The sequence below is a fragment of the Plectropomus leopardus genome, chromosome 7 (assembly GCF_026936395.1).
Source record: "Plectropomus leopardus strain MGB_pleo_1.0 chromosome 7, ASM2693639v1, whole genome shotgun sequence".
Lineage (NCBI taxonomy): Eukaryota > Metazoa > Chordata > Actinopteri > Perciformes > Serranidae > Plectropomus > Plectropomus leopardus.
The window spans coordinates 21,838,814-21,865,751 of record NC_142182.1 but is presented as its reverse complement, the minus strand read 5'-3'; the positions used below and the strand labels follow the sequence as shown (position 1 = coordinate 21,865,751).

General features: G+C 38.2%; 2 protein-coding genes across 2 annotated transcripts; one reads left to right on the top strand and one right to left on the bottom strand.

Moving 5' to 3' along the window:
• Positions 1-731: 731 nt before the first annotated feature.
• rassf9 (Ras association domain family member 9) lies at positions 732-15,702 on the bottom strand. Its single transcript, XM_042496728.2, has 2 exons — positions 15,468-15,702; positions 732-3,831 (listed from the first exon to the last, which is right to left on the bottom strand). Exons 1-2 carry the CDS (start codon positions 15,512-15,514, stop codon positions 2,577-2,579), a joined length of 1,302 nt encoding a protein of 433 aa, XP_042352662.2. The 5' UTR covers positions 15,515-15,702; the 3' UTR covers positions 732-2,576.
• Positions 15,703-18,295: 2,593 nt separating this feature from the next.
• On the top strand, positions 18,296-25,862 carry nts (neurotensin). Its single transcript, XM_042495491.2, has 4 exons — positions 18,296-18,559; positions 19,921-19,982; positions 23,714-23,917; positions 25,487-25,862. Exons 1-4 carry the CDS (start codon positions 18,499-18,501, stop codon positions 25,628-25,630), a joined length of 471 nt encoding a protein of 156 aa, XP_042351425.1. The 5' UTR covers positions 18,296-18,498; the 3' UTR covers positions 25,631-25,862.
• Positions 25,863-26,938: the final 1,076 nt, after the last annotated feature.

Sequence of the window (26,938 nt, the reverse complement as noted above, 5' to 3'; positions counted from 1 at the left end):
AACTTCCTCCAGGCCCTTAACAGCAACTAATATGAGAAACTACAGGGAGGTCCTTCATTTGTTCATTTCTTATTTTGTATTGCCATTTGAGGTGCCTCAACATGTCTGTCAATAAAACAATGAGGTGAACTGAGTGTGTTTAAAGCCTTCCTTTAACAGATTCAGTAATTCAACATTCGACCAAGACAGGACTGATTTGCGATTATATTATACAAAACGCTCCTTTATCTCAGCTTGATGCGTACCTGTTGCTGAAGCATGCGAGGAGGAGCGTAATAAGCCCCCACTCCATCAACAAGCGTGAGGCACCGGCGCAAGATTGTTCACATTGTAAGATCTGTGGCCTTTCATGCTTGGTGGAGTTACTTAGTGGCTTGAAGCGGTGAAGGAGGATGAGGGAGGGGGGTGAAGCAATTAGTGTGTGAAATAGATATCCTCTGCTTTTCCAGCAGCCAGCCCCGAGTACAAAGTGTTAGTCTGTCAGCAGTACCTTGACAAGAAGAGAGTGCTCGGCTCGCTGTTGTTTGTGCTTGCCTGGCGACCATCTTGTCTGATTATATGCTGCAGAGACAGGGGGGGGGCTCTGTGCTCGCTGTGTCATTTCTCTCTGGTGACTCAGAGCTTTGAGGAATCTGTAACATTTGGCACCTGAGTTGTTTTTTTACTCGTGGTTTTACCATTAACACTTCCTCGTACAGCAGCACCAACAAACTCAACAACAGAGCAATTACTTTTTGTGACATTTACAATATTAGTGTTTATTAAGAAAGTTGAAATGTAAATTTTATTTTTGTTTTTAGGCATGGTTTACACAGATCCAGATGTTTGTGATTTTGGCTCTGAATGTGATGTGTTTGAACAGACTGGTGGCATGTAGAGATTATCGCCTCAGTGGGGGAACAGTCACAGAATCTCATCTGTAATATACAATTATGTGATAAATAAATATGTTTTCTCTGTTATTTTATCAAATTCTCTTCACAAATTGTGCCTGTGTCAAAAAATATTTACAGTGGTTACAGCAGTTTATTTACAGTGTAGGCAAGAGAAGTGTTAAAGTTTTTAACAAATCTTAAATTCTACATCCAAAACAGTTTGCTATCTGTTTTAATATAAAACATTGTTAATATACTTAAAAGTGTGTACAAAGAAGTGCAGCTTCATAAATATTGTGACAAATTTAAGAAGGGAAAGAAACATACATTCATCATTAAGAAATTAAACAACAAAAATGCTTTTAAGTAACAAGGCAGGGTACACCTTTGATATGGTTGTGCTAAGGGAATATTCTCTGCTCCTTTAGGGGCAAAAACACCTAAAAGTCGCGAAACCCAGCTGTCAACAGTGATGGACTATATAGTTTGTGCATACACCGCTACAGTTTTATGCCTTGCATGATTTATCATTTCATTTGAGTCACAGATGTGAGCATCCATTAGTTTTTCAGAAACCCAGGAGATTATTTAGAAAGTGCAGCTGCTTTTGATGGTAGTTACACAATACTGAAAGATTCTTTGGTCCTTCTGAATTAAAAAAAACCTTGTTTACTGTACAAAAAATGTCTCAAGTTGTGATTAATTTCACAATGTTTAAAGTATAAAATATACAAAAGCTAGAAACAATTCCTTGTGATTGTATATGCCTCCGTGAACCAGCCATGACTGTTGACAATGCTTCAGATATGACTGTTGCTGCAAAAAGCTCAATTCTAAGACACGGGTACATCACATACATCTTTCCCCCAGCAGCACAGAAGATCTTCACAGTGTCACCAATTCGGTATCTGACCAAATGTCTCCCCTTCTATTCCTGAGATATGACACAGAAAAATGGCTGGAAAACGTTATGATGTCACAATGAAGTTGACATTTGACTTTTTATCCTTTTTTTTTTTTGTGGTCCCAGTAACCTTTGACCACTAAATTCTAATCAGTTCACTCTTGAGTCCAAATGGACATTTGTGCCAAATTTGAAGATATTCCCTCAATGATTTCTTGAGTTATTGTCTTCATGAGAATGGGACTGATTGACACATAACCCAAAAGCATAATGATGGAAAATAATATTGTGCATAACTACCCACAATGATAACTTATTTTCATTTCTTATAAATAGAGAAATGAGGTATTTCTTTTCCAGCTATGATCTCTGTTTTTGATTGAGGAAATACCTTCAATACTGAAAAAAAACAAATTGATGTCATTATTGATAAATTCTCAGAGTCCAAAGTGACAACCGCAACTTTTTAGTCTAAAACCTAAAGATATTCAGTATCATATACTATACAATCATATTTGACAAAGAAAAACAGAGAAACCTTAGATTAAACCTACTGAAACCAATGCTCAGAATAATCACTAAAACAAATAGTTTACTAGGAATTATTGCTGACTATTTTCTGTAAATCGACTACTTGTTGCAGCTCCAGTTAAATGACCTTCTTGTGTCATAAAAGTGCACCAAGAATTTAGTTTTCAATGCTTACCTCTGTGACTTAAATGTAATGATAACTCATGCCAGGCACAGACTGAGGTTAGTGCATACAGAACAATAAATTGCAGGGTCAGCTGGATTATTCAAACGTCTGTGTCCAGCGGAGGAGGGAAGTCGAGACACGGTGACAGCGAGTCCTGACTGTGTGTGGAGCTAATCCCAGTGTCTGAGTCTGTGTCTGTAACGTCTAGAGGGGACAGGCTGTGTTTGAGTTTCACTGTCTGTGAAACACTGCACAGTGTCTCACTTTTCAAAGGGACAGGACTGGACTTCTCCTCTTCTTCCCCGTCCCCAATTTGCAATGAGCTCAGCTGGGCAGCCAGCTGCCAGCACTCCTGATCCTTGGAGACCAGCGTAGCATCGTAGTACTTTAGCTGCTTGTCTATTTCTGCCGCTTGGCTGTGAAGGGACACGCCAGTGAAGAGGCTGTGTTTCACTTCATCCTGCAACCTCTCCAGTTCAGCAGCGTAGAATGATTCGTTCGTCTCCAAGGGGATCCAGGAAGCAGCGGTGGCTCCTTCCTGTTCACTGTCCGCATATTGGCTCAGAGGGAAGTTGGCCCTTCTCAGCTCAGCATCAATGTCCCGGGACAGCTGGAGGATAAGCTCCTGATGCCTCTGAACCTGCAGCTCAAGCTGTTCGACTCCATCACTGGTGTACAGGTACTTCTGCAGCTGCTCATCGCTGTGCGCCTCCAAACTCTGAGCTAGTGAACTCTCAGCCTCCGCTTCTTTCTGCAATTGCATCTCAAACTGCTCGATGTCGAAATCTAGCTCCCTCATACGCTGGATCTGCTCCCGGATGGTGTGGTCCTGGTTGAGAATAAGCTGCACCATCCGGTCGACCTCTTCAGCACCCTGGGAGCTCTTACTCTCCTTGTGAAGCTTTTCCAGCTTCCGGAAAGCTTTCTTCACCATGCGCTTCTGCCTTTCTACCGGCAGCGACTGGGTAGACTGGGTACGACCATGTTCCCATCGCTTTGGCTTAGCCCCCTTGGACTTCCCACCTTTCTTGGTGGGTTGAGGCACAAAATCGCTGGTTTTGACAAGAGTGAACTGGATGAAAGGTCTCTGGTCACCCCAGGCATACCAGAGTCTCAGGATTCTGGTCAGAGGAGGCAAGGCTCTCTCAAAACCCTTCCACCGCTCCACAAGACAGAAGTCTTTGGGTTCCCCATGCAGGAGCCGCTTGCTCTCTGGTACTGACTTGTGATCCTCCAGCAACGCCTGAATCATATCTGCACATGTTGTGTGCTTTGTTACTCCACAGACGACCTTCTCCTCATTGCAGACTGTAACCTGAATCTCCTTCCCTTCCACAGGCTCGGCATCTTTTGTCCTGAGAAAGAGACAGAAAAACAAAGCTTAAATGGCCATTATGAATCTGGAATGAAACAGTCCTAACCCCTTATCATAACACAGATATCCACAACACACAGAATTACCAACTTTTTTACAGACAAACAATTAAATTTATTTAATTGCTTATCAAAATTATATTTGTTGATATGGCTCCGGTAACTGTAATGTTGCTCTGATAGTCAGGTGGTCACTCACTCTGGTCCAGACTGGTGTATCAATTACTTTTGTATGGACTCCCATAAGATTTTGTCAGAATGATTGCCATAAAATGTGGTACAAATATTTTTTGTTCACCATCATTTGGTCCTTTTCATCGAGCGCCATCATCTGATCAAAATGTCAATTTGCCAGATTCTTGGGTTTTATTACCTAATGGCTCAAAAACTGACATTTCCATCAGCCTGAACTGTACTTTGTGTTTTGTGCTAATAAGCAAATGTTAGCATGCCAACAAGCTCTACAAGGATGGTAAACATGGTACATGTTAATTATGCCAAACATCACTATGTTAGCATGACCACTAGACTTTAGCATTTAGTTGAAAACAGACAGTAGTTTTCCTGTAGATCAGACCTATTGAAGTCAGATCAGTTCTGTTAATGAATGAATACAATTAAAAATGCAAAAAATAAAAAAAAGCATGCAAATTGCTACAATAAATCTTTCAAATCAGCAGAGTGCTCCTGTGAATTCAGCCTAATTGACTCTCAACCCCGCAATCCACCTGTAAGTTTGTAAGTCACGCGTTTTTTAGCCTACCATACATCATAGCCAGAAACTAAAAACAGAAATTTGTGTCAGATTTTTACATTTTAAATGGTTATGTTAGTAACAAAGGTGGTGTTCATTTGAGAAGATTATCTCGCAGAAAGAAATGTTTGAGTATCATAAATTTTATTTTCTGCCATAAGCCAAAATCCAATGATAATTCCCTTAGCCTTCTACAAGGGAACCAGGGCTGTGCTAATTTCTGCCTCAGCTGACTAAAAAATGTCATCCCTGCAGCACCATTGGGAAGATGTATATAACTTTCTCTCCCCACATTAGCTTGGTGGAAGGTATCACGTGATTTAAAGTCAAAAGCAACAAGTTTAAGAAAATTCACAAGTCATTGTGTTAAAGTCCAAGTCAAGTTCCACGTTTTTTTGATTTTATATCAAATTTTAAGTCATCATGCTGGTAACTTGACTTCAAGTCACGTGACTCCACACCTGATGATTTTTTTGAAAAATTTAATTTAGAGAAAGTTATGTTAAAATGCTTCACAGGTGGTGTCTGTGGCTCAGGAGGGGCCATTTACTAATCAGAGGATCTGTGGTTTGAGTCCTTGCTCCTGCACTCTGCATGTCAAAAGTGTCTTTGGGCAAGAAACTGTGTGTATGTGTGAATACATTCCTGATGAGCAGGTGGTACCTTGTATGGTAGCCTCGATCACCACTGTTTGAGTGGTGCTTGAGTTGTAAAGCGCTTTGAGTGGTCTTGAAGACCTGCAAAGAGCTCTATAAATGCAGTCCATTCAAGTTTTACACCAGCAGTTACAGAGTTGCAGTTTTAAGAACATACTACTACTCTCCTGCTTGTGCTTCTGAAGTCCTTTCACTATTCCAAGCAGTATATTTTCTTTAAAAGACCGTACATTGATGGTTTTCCATTAGGTCAATGAGCAGAAAACTACATTCGCTCATTTTGTGCTCCCTGCCTTGATTCTATTAGACTGTTACTCACCATCTTACTCATCACAGATGATCACTTAATGGCTTAGTTCTGAGCTATTTAACCCCAAGGCCCTCATTACCTTTTCGTCTGGACCGTAAAACTTGCTCAAAAATTGACCTCTGATGGGCTGGCGATATCAATCTTTTACATGCTTAATGGACCAACCGGTAATATCCAGGACCTAATATCCAGTCGTTAAATGATAGGCACTGGCAATGCAGACATCCACAACATGGACAAGTAATCAAATAAGTAGATAACATTGCCAGACATTTCTAAATTTGATTTCAAGATAAAGAATGATGTATCATGTTATTATTTATATGAAAGATTAAATGTTTGCAATCTTCTGCAATTCGTGTGATTAATTACATTTTTGCTGATGTACTGTAGCTGGCTGCCAAGTTACTGTCTCAGCGAAATACTCATATTTAAAGTTAAAGTACTCTGTAAGCAAAAAACAAGAGACATATAATACTCCTGCAATTACACACAGTTCAATCTCAAAGACATCAGAGAAAGATAATCTATATAATATCACCAAGAGACAAAAACTAGAGCTCCTCCTTTACAGCAGTGAACTGCAGACTGATTGCAAAACCACAGACCAACATTCCTCCACCATCAAAATCAAACAGCAGTAATAAATCACAGCCGTGTGCTTGTAATCCTGGTTAATTTCATCTTCAGTCCAAAAAGAGATGTAAGATAGCAAGCTCTGACATCACTGAGGGAGTTTAGCTGCACACTCTAGCTGACACTTGTTCATGTTATCTGACATAGGTGGACAGAAACCACAAGGTTACAAATTGTGTGTAACCAATTGTTTTTCAAGAAGTATTTTCCTCAAAACATTTTTTTTCAGTTTCTATTTCAAAGACAAAGCAGCATTCAAGGATTAGTGCACATTAGATCAGGGTTTGCATAAGGTCCTTTGCATAAGAAGTATTTCACCAATAAAAAGAAGGCCCTCACATAAGACCAGGCCAAGCACTGGAAAATTGAAATCAAGAACTTGAATACTTTGATATCTTTTTAAGAATATTCTTATGTCATTGTCTCAATTGTGGTGCCCTCTCCTCTCTTCCCCGAATTCCCAGAGAGACATCAATCACATCATTAATGTTTAATAAGAAATTGTTTTATAAAATTAGTTTCTTCTTATAAAGTGCTTAAAAAAGAAAGTGATTGAAAAAGTACCTGAAAATCCTTGAATAACTGCACATTGGATGTATCTGCAGAACTGCTAAAACTAAACTTTTTGATTAAAATCAAACACTATTTGTGTTGAGTCTATCAAATGCTCTGTGTTGTTTTTTGGCCTTGGTACGCAGTAAAGGTTTCAGGTCTGTACCTTGCATCATGTAATTGCTGTGTATTTATCTGCGGACATAACCTTGGCTGACTACAGCCCACATTCACCACCAATCAGCACAAGAGGCTGGACAGAAATACACAAACTCTGAGGATGATACAGATACTACCCGCATGCACGCCAACACAAGTGAGATGTATTAAGACTTATCAAAATAGGAGACCTTTAAATGCTGCATTATCTCTGCTGATTTTAGAGTCTGATACTGCTGTGTTTTGATTCCCACACGGCATGAAAACACACAACTGGAGCATTGTGTAAACTGGCGCTGAATAAGGTCTCAGGAATGCGATACGTATGCAACAATGCGACAGGCTGGTTAATGGTTATGGAGACCCTTGGAGACAAGCAGGGCAAAGCAAATACCTGAGCTATGCACAAGCCAAACAAATCCAGAGTGCCTCGGGCAATCAAAGACAACAACCACGGCGACTTTGACCTTAGAGTTTCAGACTATCACCTACTCAGGAAACCCTGCAAATGCTACTGCCGCTCAAGAGAAAACAGCGGGAGGACACAGTAAAGACCACACCTGTGAAATATAACAAAAACAACAGCTATGCAACACATGTTTATCTCAACAAATAGTAAATAACATTAGCTGTACAGTGCTGGAAATTCAAAAATAATTCAGCTTTCATGTTTAAGGTCATATTTTTGGTGTTGCTCTGCAGTGATTCCCAACCTGGGGATCTAAACCCCCTAAAAAGGTCACAAGATAAAACTGAATTGAAAAACTGGTTGAGTGATGATGACCAAAGGACAGAAGAAAAAACAAACAAAAAATGTAGCATGAAATATATTATTTTTAATGACCTTTTCTCTTTGACTTTTTCATGAAATAGCTGGATAGTTTTATCCAATAGGTTTTAATCAGTGTAAGCAGGGTAGTTGCGCTGGGGCCCTTTCATTAAGGGGGCCCATAGAGACAGTTGGCCCTCGTTCAATATGTTGGGCAGAAAATGGGCCTTTGCGAGTAATTTAGATTGCCACCTTTGAAATATGCCTGTGTTTGAAGTAGAACTCACACTATTTAAAAGCAAACTCATCTCCATTAGGGTTTTCTTTAAAAAAAAAAATGTCAGTAGCAATTTTTGACAAAATGTTGCAAGATATATTCTATATAAACTATATGTAACCTATAACCTGCAGTGGTGTATTCGAAAAATATTTAAGTGCTCGAATACCGTTTTGAGGTGATCAGTAATTTAATTTTATTCTGATTACCACTCCATTTAGACTGGCATACAGTTTTGCACTCTACTGTCCATCAAATGTGCAAAAGCTGTAGGTCTTAGTTACAGTGCAGATCAACAGATTTAGATTTTAAATACAAAAACATTTTTATAAAGTAAGCTATTGTGAATTGTGATAAATTAAACTGCAGAGTGGTGTATAAAGTCTTAAAAGTCTTTAATAGCATACTGACTGATATGCAGCATTTAAAAGCTGCCTTCACACACACAATGAAGGATCTTGAAAGAATAAGAAAAATATTAAAAGTAGAAACGGCCTTCAAACCTTTGGAATCTGGATCAATATCACTTTTCTTGTGCTGCATTCAAATGCCTTTTGCAAGTATTAAATCAAGCAAGTATTGGGTAAAGATAATATAAATAAATATATAAAGAACATATGAGTAAACCTTTGAACCATCAGGTAATTTTCTTGTACTTTTTACTAATTTCTTGTTCATTTCAGGGTCATTTCCTCTTAAGTTGCTCATTGCCTTCTTCCCATGTTTTTAAAACAACAAGCCTATTTGCCCAGGTTTAAAAGGGTTAAAGGTGTCACGAGCCAAAAAGTTTTGGAACCATTGTTGTTCCACACTGCAATAAATGAAAAACTAGAAGACACAATAAAGATCAGCAGAGAAGGGAAGACCTAAAAGGGAAAAGACAAGGAAAACATAATCAGTGCAGCAGAAATTTACTGAACATTTCCCAATACCCTGTTAAGCCTTCAGATATTTCCCACATGCACTAACACTGGCCTAAACATGCAAAAAAAAAAAACATGTGTCTTTGGTCACATCTGAACATACAGGTGAATAAACATGCTCTGCAGACAATTGGATATTTCAGAGAGGGTGACCCAAGCCCCTCAGCTGTGCAGGAAGAAGGTATAGCAAGACGGGGAAACACCTGTATTTGTCCTGGGCCACAATCACCCAACGCTCACACAACATCCTGCCACCACAGTTCAATGGACAGAGAGAGGAAGGGGAAAATGAGTTCTATAGCGGTCACTGCAGTCTGGTTTCAGCTAAACTAATGTGAAGTGTTGACAAATTGACAAATCTAGGCCTGTTTGAAACATTTAATGCCTCACAGTTAGGGTTTTCAATGACACTTTTTCAAAACCATGTGTTCCAAAATAAAAAAAAAAATCTAGTCATATTTTCATCCCAAGGCTCTCTCCAACAATAATGTGCAACTGTGTTTATTTAAAATAAATAATTAAATTTAAAGATCATCCTATACTAAGGTTTTTTTTTTCTTTTTGCTGTGTTATCAAAAGTTTATTTAACGTTTAAAATTCTGCCATTTTGACAAATCTGCTGAATTGTCCCAAATGTCGAAAATAAAGCCCATGTCCATGTTGAAATGCTGTAACATTTCTTAGATGCTGAGCTGCTTTGGGGACGAATATTATATCAGTGGTTGAATTAATATTTGATGGGATTATGCTAAATAGCCAAATGTTGAGTGGCACACAAATAAAACTTGGACATAATATTTCTGATACTGACATTTTACAGCTTGGAGTTTTCAGAGAATAAGATTAGGTCTGGTTGTATCTGAGCAACAAAAACAGCTGTGATAGGCTGAGATGCACATCAATCAACAAAAAACAACCTAGCAGATTTTTCTCTAAGCTTCAGCACCTCTTCATAGGTTGTGTTTGTCACATTCAGAGCATCACTAAAACAGTAAACTACTATATGAAAAGATATAGTGGAGTTATAGCGAATTAAGTCATGCTCTGTCTGTGTTTTGTAATGTAGCTTCTTTGTGGTTTGTTGTGATAAAGCTGCACGTGCATGGAAATGCATTTGTGTATACCATTGGTTAGCTCACACTGCAACTTTGTACTGCTCTCATAAGGCAGTTACTGCTGATATTCAGATGGTGATGAAATGGAGGCGTAGTGCCCACTCTGGTCAACACTGTTACCTCTGTCACCACCGTTGTTACTGTGTAGTGCTGTTTATCAAGTTAGCATCGTTAGCTGTTAGCCATCTGCTCAGCCACCTCCATATAGAGAACTGAGTCCAGAACGCCTCATGCCCTTTAAATTTCACATAAAGCTCCTTTAAAGAAACATTTACTCACATAACTGCCAAAAAGACAAATTACATCTCGAACTCTTGGGAAGAAAAGATTGTATTTAAGAAAGAGATAAGAATATTTTTTTGCTCTTGAACTGTTGTAGTCAGTTTATTCAAGACTACAAAACTGTATAATTTTCAATTGTTATTTTCTAAGGACAAACATTTTGAACTAGTGGTATCAGTCTCTGGGAGTACCAAAATCCCTAACTCCCCTTAGTCAACTCCTTGCCAGGACAAACTGCATGCACCATTGGGCTGATTGCATCGCAGCTAATATGTTCATAAGGGCTGTCACTTTGGGTGCCATTTGATATTCATAGCTTGGGATTAAGCTTTGGCTCTAGACGCAACAAATGAGGGTGCCCTCAGCTTCTGATGGGAACATGCCAATAGATAGAAATTATGATGTATGATGATTAAAAGAAATATTCAAATATAAAGTGTTATAGTGTGGATGGATGTTGCGACTTACAGTATCAGAGGATGTGTTAGACCTCAACACTTCACACTTGGGTGAACCCAAGAAACCTGAGCACACCCGTTTGACCTCAGTTTGAACTCACAAGCTCAGATATCGAGTCAGACTTCAGACACGCAGGAGGAAACCACAGTTAAATTATATGAATTTTCAGCACAAGTTTCTGCGTGGGCCGATTACGTTACAGCTCCACCATGGTGGCATAGCTCTCTTCCATTGTAATACTCATAATGACAACCTTGAACAATTCCCTCTGTGTAATAAATTTGCAAGTGCAACAAGTTACCACAGAGGACTGCATGCTGGTGGTTTGAACATGTCGTAACAAATGACAGAATTATAGCTTTCTGTCTCAGCGTGTTTCCTCAGATCAATAGTGATGTGATAAGATGATGTTGATATTTCCTACAAAACATTTCAGCAGATACCGTATAACCTGCAAGCACCACTGGGCTTTACATTTCTTGCTATGGAGGTATTTTGATTAGTCTGTAGGTGATGAATTTATACTGTCGGTTTACTCTCACCATTTACCATTTGCACATTAATCAAAGTATGGGACAAAATTTAAATTTTAGGCTGATGATGGCTGTATGGAAAGTTAATGGATCACCAAAGTTGTTAAAATTCATCCTGGGAGGGCCACTTTATCCCAGAACAATTTTCACTGTGGTATACAGTATATAGTGTAACAGTATAGGTGTGCGGTGCTAAGCTACACACCTAGTTTCCTTATAAAACAGAGAAATACAGCTGTACACCTTTTGAATTCAACTTTCTCTCAGTCCTAGCAAACAAACAAGGCTTAATTCATCAATCATCATAAAACACACTTCACTCACTCTTGACAGGAACAAACTAAACTCAGCCAAACCATCTTGGTTACTCTTGCTAGTAATCTGGTAAGTGCACTGATATCACCAGGTCTGGTTTGGACACAATAAATCCTTAATTCACAAAGTCTGACGTAAATAAACACGTCATTATTCCCCACGGTTTCTCTCTGCCGTTACTGGCTGCCAGCTGTTTACAGTACTGTAACTTATCCAAACACCACTACATGTTGCAGTGTCTTTTAGCTCAGCTGCCTGTTCCACTGTGCGGTGCATTACATACAATGAGTTTAAGAGAAAGAGGAGCACCTGTATTTATGACCATATTGAAAAGCATACCTTCAAGACTGATACTACCAAAGCCTAAAACCCATAGACTAGTACAGAACATCAGGGATTAAAAAAAATAAATAATTCAAATATTTTTAAAAGAGGAGTGTATGTTTATGTGCATAGGATTAATTATTTTTTTACTGTGGTATTTAATTGAGTATTGAGAATTGTGAAATTTAATTGGTACTGGAATCAACTATTAAATATCTGGTATTGTGACAAGCCTAATCGGATAAGGAAGGTGTGTACAGAGTTCTCTGTGTCTGGTTTGTTTAATAGTAAAAATGTACACAGAGAATGCAGTGGAGCAGATACTGGACAGGGGACATTTCCTCTCTCTTATCTGAAAGAGGATGAGGGACCAGAGAGGAAAAAACATCACTTTTCTATCTGTGTATGTTGATCTCTGGGATGACTCCCATTCTGATAGGCATCTGTGAGCAGAGACACAACACACCCCTTCCCTTCTCTTCCCTTCCTGTGCCCCCCCAACCCCCCGATCTGTGAATCACTTAATGAGCTGTTGCTAAGTGAAAATAAATGAGTTATTCTCAACACAATTGCTCTTTTTTTTGGGTTTGTTGTGGCCTGAAAATTGGTATTAAGCGAAAAATGTTTTCACCTAATTGGTCCTGTGCACAATGCTGTCATGCTGCTGCATGGCTTTGGTCACACATGTCACTGGCTGGCAACCACTTAATTGAAAACCCTCTGAGGCCTGTACGTGCTGGTTCAATATAGGACACAGTTTGACGCACAGGACTCCCTGATGACGCACTGCGAATCTTTGATGATAACTAATATTAAAACAAATGTTGTCAGCTGTAATCAACACTGATTTATTCTTAATGTTAATCAAAGTTTTGATGTTTCAACTGACTTCAGCTCCACATCATCTTATTCTTAAGCAACCAAGCAGCTCTGCACAAGTAAAAGCGAGTCTCTGAAATGAAGCGTTTGACATATCTATAGATCTAAACACTTGAGGTAATTATAGGTGCCACAATGGTAATTACTACACAACATGAAAAAAAAGACATTCACTGGAGACAGCCTCAGTCAGACTGTTTGAAGTTATCAAAGATAATTCATCTCGGCTCTGTGTGATTCTGCTGCGGGTGCCACTGTCAAAAAGTTTTACAGTAATTTAATATAAAAGCCAGCTTTATTTCTGAACTTAATCCAAACCCCTTCCCCTGAGTTGGTAAACTACTCTTAATAAGTAAAGCTAATGAAAGCAGTTCTTTACCCACAGTTAAAACCCTCCTGATCCCACATTTGGCAACATGAATCCTGTCTGCACCCTGTGAGGAATTGGTTCCTGACCTAGATACTCCAAGAGAGAAACTCTGTTTACCAAACTCTGCGCAACAAAAAGTTTTCAGCCAACAATCCAAACTGAATTTGAGGGGCGCTTGTGGCTCGGTGAATCTAATTTTCCCACTTTTTCAAAGCCAAGGCTGAACCCAGCTGCAGCCAGGGGCACATCAAATGGCCCAGCTAGCCACTCACGGAAATTGCTGGAGCAATTATACGAGTGTTGATGACAGGATCACTCTCGACCTAAAGTCAGAAGTTTCTTTGACTCCGGTGTCTCAGATGTATTAAAAGTTAACATCTGTAGTAATTACAGAGCAAGAGAAGGTGAAAGCTCTTGGAAGTTAATGTACAGAGCAGTTTTGACAGAGAAGCACTAAGGCAGAAAGGAATAATACCTCTCTCTCAGCTTCTTAAACCAGTTTCATTCAGTGGGAATGTCACATTATGTGGCTTAAATATTACTATGGAGTAAAAAAAAGTTTTAAAGGTCACATCCTCCCTTCTGCTTCTGATGCACACATAAGCCCTTATTAAACAGAGATTGTGCTATAGAGCCACAACAAGATGCCTTTTTTAGGACGCCTTTTAATTTTTACACAGAACCAAACAATAGTAACATTGTCCTGTGTGCTCCTGTGTGTGATTTTAGATAGCATGCTGGAATTGCAGAGGCAAATGAGGCATGATGGGCGTGACGTTAAACATAGCAGTGTCGGCCTCTAGTGTGACATTAAACATTCGTTGGCAGTGCTTTTTAAACAATAATAAAGGCATAACATGGCAACAGTAATTTACAGTCTCTGTTATCTGGCAGCTGATCTCAGCCTCTAGCAGAGGAAGAGATCTGCTGCCAGATAATAGAGACTGTTATCTCATCAGACATTTTTGGCCGCTGTTCTTCTTCCTTTAGTTAGCTACTAACTTCTGCAAACTGTTTTTTTTCCTGCCGGCTTTCCCTTGACCTCGATATGGCGCTGTTACTACCTTCACTGCTGGCTCAACAGCAAGACAACTCGGTCCTTTCAGTCCATGCTTGCAATTTTTTATACAGAACAGCTAGGCGGCGAGATTACCACCTTGAACAAGCACACTCTGGTACAATCAAATTTAGGACCTTTACTCAAAGTGCAGGACTTAAGTGCAGATTTGAGGTACTTGTACTTCACTTGTTTAATCTCATGCCACTTTCTACCTCTACTCCTCTACACTATAGAGGGAAATACAGTACATTTGACTCCTGCTATTTAAAACCTAGTCACTTATCAAAAAAAAAAAAACGATTAGCAGATTGAAGAACAGAAAACCAATTACCAACTTTTTAAATATTTATCTTTTTCATAAAAAACATCTGCTGATTTTCCTTTTATTATTTTAAGTAGATTTTCCTGAATGTACCCACACTGCAAAATCTAATAAATTGGGTTTACTTAAAAAATATGCAAACTCATTGCCTGTGAAAATTTAAGTAAAGTAATCTTGAGATTTTGAAGAAAGATAACTTGTTTATTGTAAGTGTGCAATACTTAGACTGAGTGACTATGAGTGTGCAAAACTTAGTTATTGTGAGTGTACTTACATTTACTTAAGTTATATTGTCACTACAGGACTTTTACCTGTAACAGAGTATATTTACAATGTAATATTAGTATTTCTATACTCTATACAGGATCTGAATACTTCCTCCACCTCTGTTCATCAACAGTACTCCCACATACTGTATCTATGATGGCAACACAGTGCATTAAGATTTTCTAATGCTGCTGGTTGATGTTGCTTTAAAACAATACCTGCAGTATGTGTTAGACATTATTAATGACACTAACACAAAATAAATAAAAACTAAAATAACCTTATATTCTTGATAAGTTTATAAAATGTAACTGTGTTTCTTAATGCTGTTTACCAGTGTCTTACCCTTGGTGTATTTGATGTCCCACAGTATCACCACGTTGCTTTTTATTTACTATGATTGCATTAAGACAGTAGTCTGCAATGTCCCTCCAATATCACTTGAATGCAGGATGTAAAAACAAAACCGCTTTAATGGTTTATTAATCTGCTTTGCCTCTTGTGCAGTTCACATAAATCCGATGCGCAGTCTGTGTTGTGCGTAATTATCCCTCCTCAACTTCCCAATGACCGAATTCAGAAAAAAAGAAAAAATCAACAACACACTCAACAGGTTTCACGTCAGCAAATCTCTCTATCTTTCTTATCAAATTACCTGTTTTTCTGTCGAGCCTTCAGGAAGTTTTTTCCAAACGGAGCCATGTCTCAGGAGCGCGCGGAAAACACACCAGCAATCCGAAAAAGTGTTACAGTCCCAGCATGGCAGGACGTCGGACACTTTGTGAAGTGTTTGAGAAAAGTTGAAGGGTGTTCCGACTGCAACTCTGTCCGTCCCATCCGAAAAACGGAGGGAGGTGTTTCCCAGACTTTACTCACACACTTCTCTTCCACCTGCAGGAACGAGCTGAGAAACCACCACCGAAAAAGAATAAAGGCGGAAAAAGTGCTTTAGGCTATTCAAACAAAGTCAGTGTTACGTGAAAACAGTAATACATTAGCAGTGCTGGAATGTAACTATTTACTTATGTACTGTTCTTAAGTACAAATATGAGGTACATGTACTTTACACGAGGTTCTTGTTTTTATGGCACTTTATACTTCTGTCATATTTCGGAGGGAAATATTGTGCTTTTTAATCCACTGCTTTATACAAAACTATAGTAACTTGTTACTTTATAGTTCAGATTTTTTAAAAAATTTTGTTTGCATAACAAAACATGAGAAAAAAAAGATAAAATATTATGTTTAGCTAGAAAATACATTACACAGCACTTTATACAAACGATTTGTTAATTAATTGTTAATCAACAATTATCTGACTGACAAGAAAAATTAACCAGGAACTGTTTTGATACATTCTTTAGTCTACAATTAGGAGTATTTTGGGTGTTTATTTTTTTCTTTATTTTCTGCATTGGGTACTTCTAATAGTTTTAGTACATTATTTTTTCCTGATTATGCTTACTTTTTACATAAGTAACAGTTTCAATGCAGGACTTTTAATTGTAACAAAATATTTTAACAAGTTGGTATTAGTACCTTTTACTTAGGTAGAGGAACTGAATACTTTATCCACCACAGCATGCTAAAAATCAAAATGAAAAATGAAATTAGGATATTCAGAAAAAAACGTACTGTATGTGCAAATATGATAAAATATTTTACACAGTATACCAAATATTGCTCATTTTATACTGTGCAGTATATAGCTCTGCATAATGTTTTTTCATTACTCTACAAATATACTACCTAAAAGTGAAGAGGCCAAACAAAGTAATGAAAAAAATGATTACAGTCTCTGTGAGCTGCAGTAGGCAGAGGGAAATGTAACCTCTTGAAGTTTGGTAAGTGGCTCTCCCTGCTGGATTCAAATGACAAAGATGAAATTCAGACATGAGAGGAATGCAGCCTGCTTTTGCTCCACGCTGTTTTTCAATGCTTGGAATATATTTCAAGCATCTTTTGCAGAACACACATGTTTTGAAGCTGTTTGAAATGGGATATTTACTTAATATCAAAAGGAGAGAATTCTCTGTGGGGACCAATTAGTGTGAATATCACACATAAAAATAATGCAGATTTACAGTGTACTGGCACGCCACGACTTACTTTGTGGATTTAAATCAAAGTGGATTTTATTGTATATGATAGCGTAGCCTCCTATAGCAGCACTACAACTTTAAGTTATTACTATTATTGGCATCTGAGTACAGGATGCCAGATTACTTTCCTTTGTGTTTAGTAATTAACAGCAATTGGAGATAATTTTAAGTAAAATGATTAGATGCTGATATGTAATAATCAATTATGTATGGCCTGACAAAGACAAAAAGAAGAACAATTGCCTCATGGGGATAAATAAAGCTTTTTAAATTGAATTTTAACAGTGAAGAGAGAAAAATGATTTAATTGTATCCTGGCAAAGTTTGCTACCAGTAGGAATGCTGCTAATATTTTATTTATATGACTTACATGATTAATTTTTATTCATAGGAAGTACACACTAAAGTAATAGCACTTGAAGCAGGCAGTCCACAGAGCAGAATATGCAGTCAACGGTTGAGTCTCTGATGTAGTATTATTTTATGGAGATATGGCATAATGTTTATCCTTCTTTTTAGGTTTAAGTATTATTGAGTATCAGATATGGCAGCACATTCTCCATTTGTGTTTTCTTGAAGATCTGTTCACATTTCTCATCTTTCTGTTGCAATCAGAGAAATGCTCACCAGTGGTTCACAAAGCAGATCTGGGCATCAGCTGATCACAAAAATATGATCTAAAGTTCCAGAATGGATACTTAATGATTGTGGGGTAAAATTTCTTAAATGGCGGCTTATTTCCAAAAAACACTTTATTTAAGAGCATCAATAATAGATCAAGGATAAAAAGAAGTACATTTTAGACAAACTGATGATGTATTATTTCTTCTGTACTTAGAAGTTTAAAAATGATTAGAACTCGACTTTTACACATGAATACATTTTCTAGACATAACTGGCAACTTTTCACTATGATTCATGACTTTAGTAAGTGCTTAAGTTGTCATTCTCAGCAATCACCTGTTGATTTGAAAAGACATAATTTGCAAAAAGCAAACGTGTGATAAAGCCCATCTTCTCCAAACAGAGAAAGAAAGATTGAATGTTTGTCATACATCCTCCCACGTCGCCCCTGCATGCCATCCCTGGTAGACAAGTGCAGCACAAACCTCAGACTGTGTGCATTCATGAGGTGAATAAACCAAATATCCCAAAGCTTGACGCAAAAACCTTTCGCCTTGTGATGCGAATGTGACGTCTGATAAAACGATGACACGGTGACAGGAGGGAAGCAACAATATGGAGAGACTGATGGGTGGATGGATGTATGAAGGGGGTTGTGTTAGTGGGTGGGAAGGTGGGGGTGGCGATGGAGAGAGAGAGACTGATCCTCTGACATCACATTGGCTCTTATAAACTGAGGGAATGTAGCCCACTGCACTTCACAACCAACCAGAAAACTGCAAGCAAGGGGAAGCGTGTTTGAAGCTAAAAGAGAGGAAGGAGGGAACCGCAGCATCACTACAAATCCCATCTTGAGCCTCTTTAGCTGTCTGTGTCTGACCTTTAACCTTATGGACTAAATTCCTCCTCAGGTGAATTCTTCAGTTTGGGATCCTTTCTGTTTTTGTTTTTGTCATCAAGATGCAGGCACAGGTGGCGTGTATGCTTCTCCTCTGTTTCACATGTGGTGGACTTTGTACAGGTAAGCAACAGGTTTTTGAAACACAGGGCAAAAAGCCACAGCACTCAAAGATTTGAACAAATGTAGCAATTACCTCTCACCTAACTTACTGTATGCAACAGGTGCATCTGCATCGCTTTTGTGATGCCTTTGCAAGTGTTAAAAAGCTTCATATTCTAAATCTAAATCATGTAAATATTTCTATTTTCCTTTTGCAAGCTATTTAGCATGTTGAAATGGCTTGATTTCTTTCATAAACATGGAGCAAGGCAATGAGCAACATGGCAAGAAATGTCTCACAAATTGCAAGAAATTGGTAAAGGATGACAAAAATTACCTGAAAACTGGCTAAGAAAAAATTGCTAAACCAAAACAAACATACAAAAAGGGAGGAAAATGCACAAAAAAACTATGTTTATAATTATTATAATTATTTGCTTAAAATTGTGTTTCAGAAAAAAAATATTTTTTAAATTAAACTAACAGCACTTTTTGTGGGTAATTTTCTATTTTATTTTATTTTATCTATTCATTTGCTTAGTTTCAGGTAATTTTCTTGAATTCTTTTGCTAATTTTTTGTCTTCATAGCATTAAAATATCTTTGTCTTTTCTTCTTCTTAATATATAAAGCTATGACTTATTCATTGAAGATTTGCCCTCTTAAAGGTTCCTATAAATCCTTTTTTCATCAATGATCCAGTGAAAAACTTCCTAATTTAAATGCTTAAGAACCTTTTTGGGCCCACATTTATACAAAAAAATACCCTCTAAACCAATAATAACCAAAATTATTGTTAGTATTACTAATATTTATTAATTTTGGTGTCATTGTTTTTTATTTTCATTTTTTATATTTATTAATTCATTAAAAACTAATACATTATTAAATTAATGTAGGCTACTAAACTGTTTACAAGTCTAAATCCATAGGTAATCAATAAACTACAAGTCACTACAGGTCACTTCAAGTCCAAATGAGCATTCAGTCAGTAAAATGGAAAAAATTTTAATCCTCAAAATCAATAATGCATGTTAGATTAACAAAACTGTATTAGGTTATGTGTGTTTGCTTCAGTCTTGCTGCTGGGATTTCTGTAGATCAGTAGCGGTCACCTGTTGAATGCTCCAAGGTGTCTACCAACAAATCACAATGTTGGCTGACTTTTGGCTCAGCTTCATTTGTCTTTGCATAGTGCTTAAAATATAAAAGTTGCTTAATCTTAGCTCACAAAGAAGATGAAACACTAAATGCCAGAAGACAAACAGATAACAGGCATGCTATTTCCACATCTGAGAGACATTTATATTGCAGCAAATCACTCAGGATCCATTAAACTCTTTACTAGATGTGGTTGATGCATATATTCCTGTTTCTCCTCAGACATCGACCAGGATCAGCGAACGCTGGAAGAAGAGCTCCTCAGCAGTCTCGTCACTTCTAAGGTACGGGCTTTCTCCTTTTGCACCTGTGACATCAGAGACTGTCCAAAATGCTACAACCCCTCCGGTCAGGTTATGACCCTTTATTTTTCTCCAGCTGACCCAACACACAGACTGCCCAGGTGTTCTTTTCTAACATCTATATCCATGTTTCAGGCACAAGCTCACCTTTGGGTTGTGCTGAGTTGGAGATAAATAATTTACTATGAGAATTTTTTTTCAGTCACTGAGGGTTCAACTTATTCAGACTCACCTTGTTTTGATTGGAAATTCAATTCTTTTATACAGCTCAAATGTACAGGGCAAAAATGAATAAAATCCAAACACTCCAGTTGTCATCTGAGACAAAAATAAGAGCCAAGTCTGAGGGTAGTAATTCAGTTGTAACTTCATGAGTTTTAACACATCCATCAGCTGGTGCTGTGAGCTGAAGGCCAGGCAAAGCTGAGAGATGAAGCTGGCGAAAGTGGAAGTAGAGGCACGGGGAGACAGATAGCTCCGCCTAATGGGATTCAGATGGACCTGACAGCGTCATAATGACACATCTTCAACCTCTCTCTCTCTCTCTGATAAATAATCGTGGCGCTCGTAGACGTGATGGTGACAAATCAGCCATGTGATTCATTGCTGCTGATGCTTGGGGGTTGCTCAGGGGTGATGATTGTAATAATAACTTCCCAGAAGACTGATAGAGTGCTCAAGAGGCTAGAAAGTGCGTATGGGAGAGAACACTTGTGGCTCTCCATGTTAACTAGCCCGCATACATGATCTTTTTTTTGTGACAGCTAAATTGATTGACCTGCCTGTTCGCTCTTCTTTTTATCTGATTAGATGCAGGATGTAGATTTCCTGGATTTCCCTGCTGAACGTGATTGCATTATCCCACAGTCAGGGTTCATCTGTTAGTCTGAGCAATTTGGCGTTCTGTGATTAGTTGCTGGCAATATTTGAATTTAGATTGAGCTTTTAAAATGTCAAATAAAAAATGTTATAGAAGCAGCAAAGAAGGTTAAATTATATCTGACTGTAGCCTAACCCTTTGAAACCTGAGCAACTTGACTTGATTTCTTTTGAAAACTGAAGTTACAAGAAAAAGAAAAATTGAAAAAAAAGAGAAAAGATTTAGAAAAGACAAAAAACATAAGAAAACAGAAAATATATAGATACGTAGATATTATTACAGTTATTATTATTATTATTATTATTATTATTATTATTGTTATTATTATCAAATAAATATTGATTTCTGGACATTTTCCTTGTTTTTCTAATATGATCATTAACTGAATAATTTCTCTTAACCCCGCTCTCTTTAAAAAAATAATTTTTAGTACATTTTTTGTCACCTTTTGCTCATTAATTGTAATTTCTCAAACATCTCATCCAAATTTGCCCCTGGATGCAGCACAATCAAGCACAGTCATCGTACTTAAAGGTTGGGCTTTTGAATGCAGCACAAGAAAAGGTTTCCAGGTTTCAGAGGGCTAATGTTGGTGGCTCAGTCACAGGCAAAAAATGAAACTGTTACAGAGACAAGCCTAACCTAAGTCTTCTGGGAATTCTTAAAATATTGGACCTTTGCATTTACTTTTCATGCTGCCATTTGAAGTTATTGATTAACATCATTATGAGATGATCCTGAAGAAGCTACAAAGGAAACAATCCTTCATGTGACCTTTCAGCACAATTAAAACCACTCCGGGCCTCTTGCTTATTTAAAACTAAATGAAAACTCTTGAAATCCTTGATGAGTGATCTGTAAATGTCAGGTTAGTCCCATGTGTGTCGTTCTTTTGACGTCTTTTATTACCTGTCTACCGCCCCTGCCACAAACAAAAGGAACCTGCGTTGGATATGGCTCCTGGTTTTACAACATCAGAGGAGACTGTATTCCTCCAGTGCTCATAAACGATGTGAGCAGAGTGAGTCCCGGAAGGCTTGTGGCTATTTGGGATAACTTATAAGTGACAATTTTCTCTCGCCCCCTGAATCTCTCCATCATCCTTGGTGACATCCATGCGGCAATGTGTGTGAGATTGTCAGCCCCAGGGCCCTCTGTCATTTTAAAGCACTCAAACTAGATTTTAACACAACAGGCTGCAGCTAGATGAGGTTAGGTACAACTGAAAGATCACTCAGAATGTCTGGTGCCTAACACTGTTTAAGAACGAGTACACACATATCATATCTGCTGTTTTAACATGTGGCAGTCTGCATCAGTGTTCAATGTAAAGTGAGAGCCTCAAATGCACTGAAACTCAGTGGCTCTTAAAGGGAACTGCCAAAAGTTTTTACTGCTGCAACTGTAAAAACACTGTGGGAAAGCTCTAAAATAGCCTTTAGACCACAGCATATTTAGTGGAACTAATGAAATGTGGAGAGTTAGCAGCTCACTAAGGAATTTTTTTAATTTTTTTATTTACAAAGTGAACATATATAAAACTTCAAACCTTAGTTGAAGTATTTTTCTTATATTGCACAATGAATATTACATACATTGACAAGCATTGTATTTTATGTGTCCATCTGCTGGTGGGCCATCATAATAAGAGTATGCATTATATGATGTTAATTTCAATACAGAAGAGATTTTATGATCACTAAAATTATGGGGGAAAACAAGTGAAATCCAGTATTGTGTATCCTAAGTATAAACATATGGGAGATGAAGGAAATAACAGCAAAAACATATAAAATATAAGGCAATAATACCACTAACCACAAAATCATTACTTAATAGTTACTGCTGGTAATTTGTTATGTGTAATGTGTAATTAAATTACTAAATACTGTAAGTGTAAATGTCGTCATTTACAGTTACAGACAAAAAATAAATACATAAATTACAGTTATTAATCAAAATGTTGGCAACAGCAAAGGGGTTATCTGTAGAATGTAACATTCATTCTGTTGCTTTGTGTTTCACTGTGCAGAAATGACTTATGTTGGTATATCTCATTTACTGACAGTTTTTCAGCTTTTTTGCACAGCTAACACATTTATTAGAAAGTTATCCAAAATGATTATGAAGTACATTATTTTGATGAACTAATTAGAATACTACTTTTAACACTTTAGCAGGGTAACTAATATTCTGTTACCTATTACACTTCAAAAATAACCTTACCATCACTGTTAGTATTTTCTTCAGTCGAAAAATTCCTATCACAGTCAAACTGCGCAGCAACTGTTCCGGCTGAAAAAATTAAGCCAATGTGAAAGTGCCAAAAACAGCTCCATCCTCTTGTCCAAGAATGGTCACTCCTCGCTTCCAAAACACGATGACTGCGATAGCCAAAATGTCAAACTCAAGGCTTCAAAATAGCACTTCACAAACCAATGGGTGACATTGTTACATCCATTATTTATACAGTCTATATTTGCAACCAAATATGAGCATTATAATAATGTACACACATGTACAGCTTAAATCAGGACTGTGGGATTAGAATGCATTAAACTGTAGATTTTCTTGTTATTGTGTCCATATTGGGTTGTTTAAAGACAGTGTTTGTATCCTCTGTGGTCTGATCCCCTTTGGACTCAAATTGATTTTCACTTCACCTCAACGTTAATCGAAACTTCAATTAAATCATCTCCTCGCGGTGAGGATCCAATTTATTGCCAAGACTTGAAAACCAATCACCTCCTGTAATCAATTTGAAACCAAATCCTTTTTACACTAACATCTCCCACTCCTCCCCCACGCCTTCCCCCTTGTTTTCTCTTTGCAGATGAAACAGAATAAGCAGAGTGCCCCCTACTGGCATGTGTCACTGGCCAACCTCTGCAGGATATTGAGCAGTCTGCGGCAGGAGGCATGGAGTGGCGAGGAGGAGGAGGAGGGCAGCGAGCTGAGGGAGGGGAGCCTCCAGCTGTTGGAAGAGCTGTACAACCTGCAACTCATCTGCCGAGCACTGCAGAGCCGGGAGGAGAGGGTGAGACACACAGACACACACATACAGAGGTGGAACAAGTAGTCATTTAACTGTAAGGTGTGTGTGTTGTGTGTTTTTAATGTTGTAGTGGCAAATTGAATCCTGTCTGTTGCAACAAAAAGAATTTCATTACTTCAATGGAAATATGCCATCTATTTAATTAAGTTTCACATTTTTCAATTTAGAACTAACTATAAGCTACAGCACATAACTTAAAATAACTTTTGTCATATTTTCTGAAATTATCACTACGTCCTGACAGTAGTGCATGAGACAAATAATCTGTGAACAAAAATCAAGTTCCTCTGGCTCTGCCTAGTGGCATTTGCAAAAATTCTCCAGTCCTTGATGAAAACCAATCAGAACCAAGAGGAGTCTCTCAGTGATCACCCCTGTTTATGCACATCCTTCTGAACCCTTCCTTCTTTGCGTTGTGTTCAAGCGCAACTTTTTGGCTGAGACAGAGGCAATGAGAGGCAATGCAACAGCTGACCTTCCTGACCACAAGTTCTCTGACATGGATTTGGTGTGTCTGGGCCTTTAGGAGCACTAGGAAGTGAAGAGGAACCTGATATTTTTAACAGATTATCTGCCTCATGCACTACTGTCAGGATACAGGGACAGTTTCAGCAAATATGACAATTATTTTTGATAAATGTTACCTACTGTAAAATATACTCCAGTAGTATAAGTACTAAAGTACTAACTTGTGTTAGAGGTTTAAATGGTTGATGTGTTATACTGGAGACCACACACATCTTGGATCAAGCACACGCCCACACTTTTGTGCTCTCGGATTGGCTGCATGACTACAAGTTGCTTTATAAACTCTTTAAAACTCAAAAATACATAATCAGCCAAATTAATACATTTTTCAATAGTGCCATAAAGGTCGAGTTTCTAGTTCTTTTATCGACAGCTGCAACATTTTTATGAGCTTATCTCATCCTGGACACCTGCAAAGCAACTAGATATAAAAGCACAATATTTCCTTTTGAAATTATATTAGGAGGAAGTGAGTTTCTGGTTTGAATGTATCAGAGAAAGAAAATATAAAATACCGAAATAAAGGCAGTCCTCTAAATTATTAGCAAAAAACATCAAAAGAATAAAATAATTAATTGAAGCCAATAACAGCACACATTCACATACATCCACATAATCACAGACACATATATACAGGCTTATTCTAAATCTTATTCGTATCTCAAAAACACATGCACATGAGCCAATCCATCCTCCCTCACAGTAAAAAAACATCATTAAACGCCTATCTCTCTTACCTCCTCCTTGTCTCTTCCAGCTGTCCTCCATCATTTTCCTTTCCCTCTCAGCGCCTTACACAGCAGCATTTCTCTCTCTTTTTTTCAATCTTAATACAGTGACTGCAGATTAGCACTTGTTTTGCCATGCATGGAAGCACAGGGGAGAAGTGCTCCTTTAATCACAGCTACACCAGCACAGCCTCCCATTTTCCCACCACTTAGCAACAAAACATGTGTTTGCCTGCCATTTCCTCCTCACCATACAATACTCATCCTCTGCCATGCCTCTCTCTGCCCCTAACAGCTACTCCACAACTCTCAAGAATATTTAGAGGAGAACAGTGACACTCCACTGAAGCGAAAATCACCCTACATCCTTAAGAGGCAAGTGGCGCACACCACCAAGTCCCGGAGGCCGTACATCTTAAAACGAAGTGCAATTTACTGACAACCATCCCAGAGGTCGAGGTGACGTTTTAGGGGACGAGACACCATACTTTCTGTGAAGATGTGATTGTGGATTTTTTTCTCTCTCTTTGTAGCTGCAATGTCTGTTTCTTTTCCTGTTGCTGTTTTGATCCAGTCAGACCCACCAATTGTATGTCCAGCATTAAGGCCTGCCTGTATTCTGCTCCTTTCAAGTCTAGGTCTTGAAAATAAAATCCTGAGCATCAAGCAAATTGTGTATCTCTGAGAAACTATATTTATTTACTCTATTTCTTCACTGCACACTAAGTCTATTTTGTTTTAGGATATGATTAAAGGATTCATGATAAGAAACCAATGTGATGTGACTATCATTTCTTTTATGTAACAGCTTCTGTAGCTGGTTTAGCTACCACCTCTCTGAACCCTTCTACCCACTTCATGCTAACCAGTATGCACCATCCAGCTGCCAGAACACCAAGGGCCCCATCTTACACCCTGCCCAAAGTGGAGCACAACTGTCATTGCTATTTTCAGATGCAGTTGTTATTTTCAGGGGTAATGCTCACAGTGAATACATTTACATGTACAAAGTACTCCGCTTTTTGCCCTTGATCTGTAAAAGACAATATACTAAGCTGTTTACATGGCTTTTGAAACTGTGTGTTCCTCTGACACTCCCACTTACATGCAGCCTTGAATACTCTCATTAACATGCCCTAATATGTCATTTATCACTTTAAAATATGGAAAATTAGAGAAGCTGGAGCTGCTTGTCATTTTGCTTCTCTGCATCAAAATAGTCCAACGAGCTCACCTCTGGTAGGAAGGTTACCTACCAGAGGTGAGCTCGTTGGACTGTATGAACTCAACCTCCATCTTTCATTCCTTCAACCATCATCTTGAAAAGGTCAGCCCTGCAATATTTGTGCATAAACCTGTTGATATGGATATATCCTATATAATCTTTAAGAGCTGGTGTGTTTCTTCTTCTGACCAGAAATGAGGGCTTTTCTACATGAATTTCTACTCCAGCCTTGCAAACTGTTGGTGACCCTGTTGGAAAAAAAAGCTAAAAAAAACCCAGCTTTTGCTAGTAGCTGGTTTTAGTTGGTTTTAGCTGGTCCAAAATGGCTTTAGGTGGTCCCGACCCAGCTCTTGCTGGTTGAAGATGATTTAGCTGGGTTGACCACCAGCCCGGGCATGCTGCTGTGACCAGTCAGTCAAGCTGGTCATGCCAAGGGGATCTGTGATGGTCATTTGCCAGTTCATTGTTTTCATCATATTAAAAATAAATCTCTTTATGCATATCCCAGTAGACTTACTGATT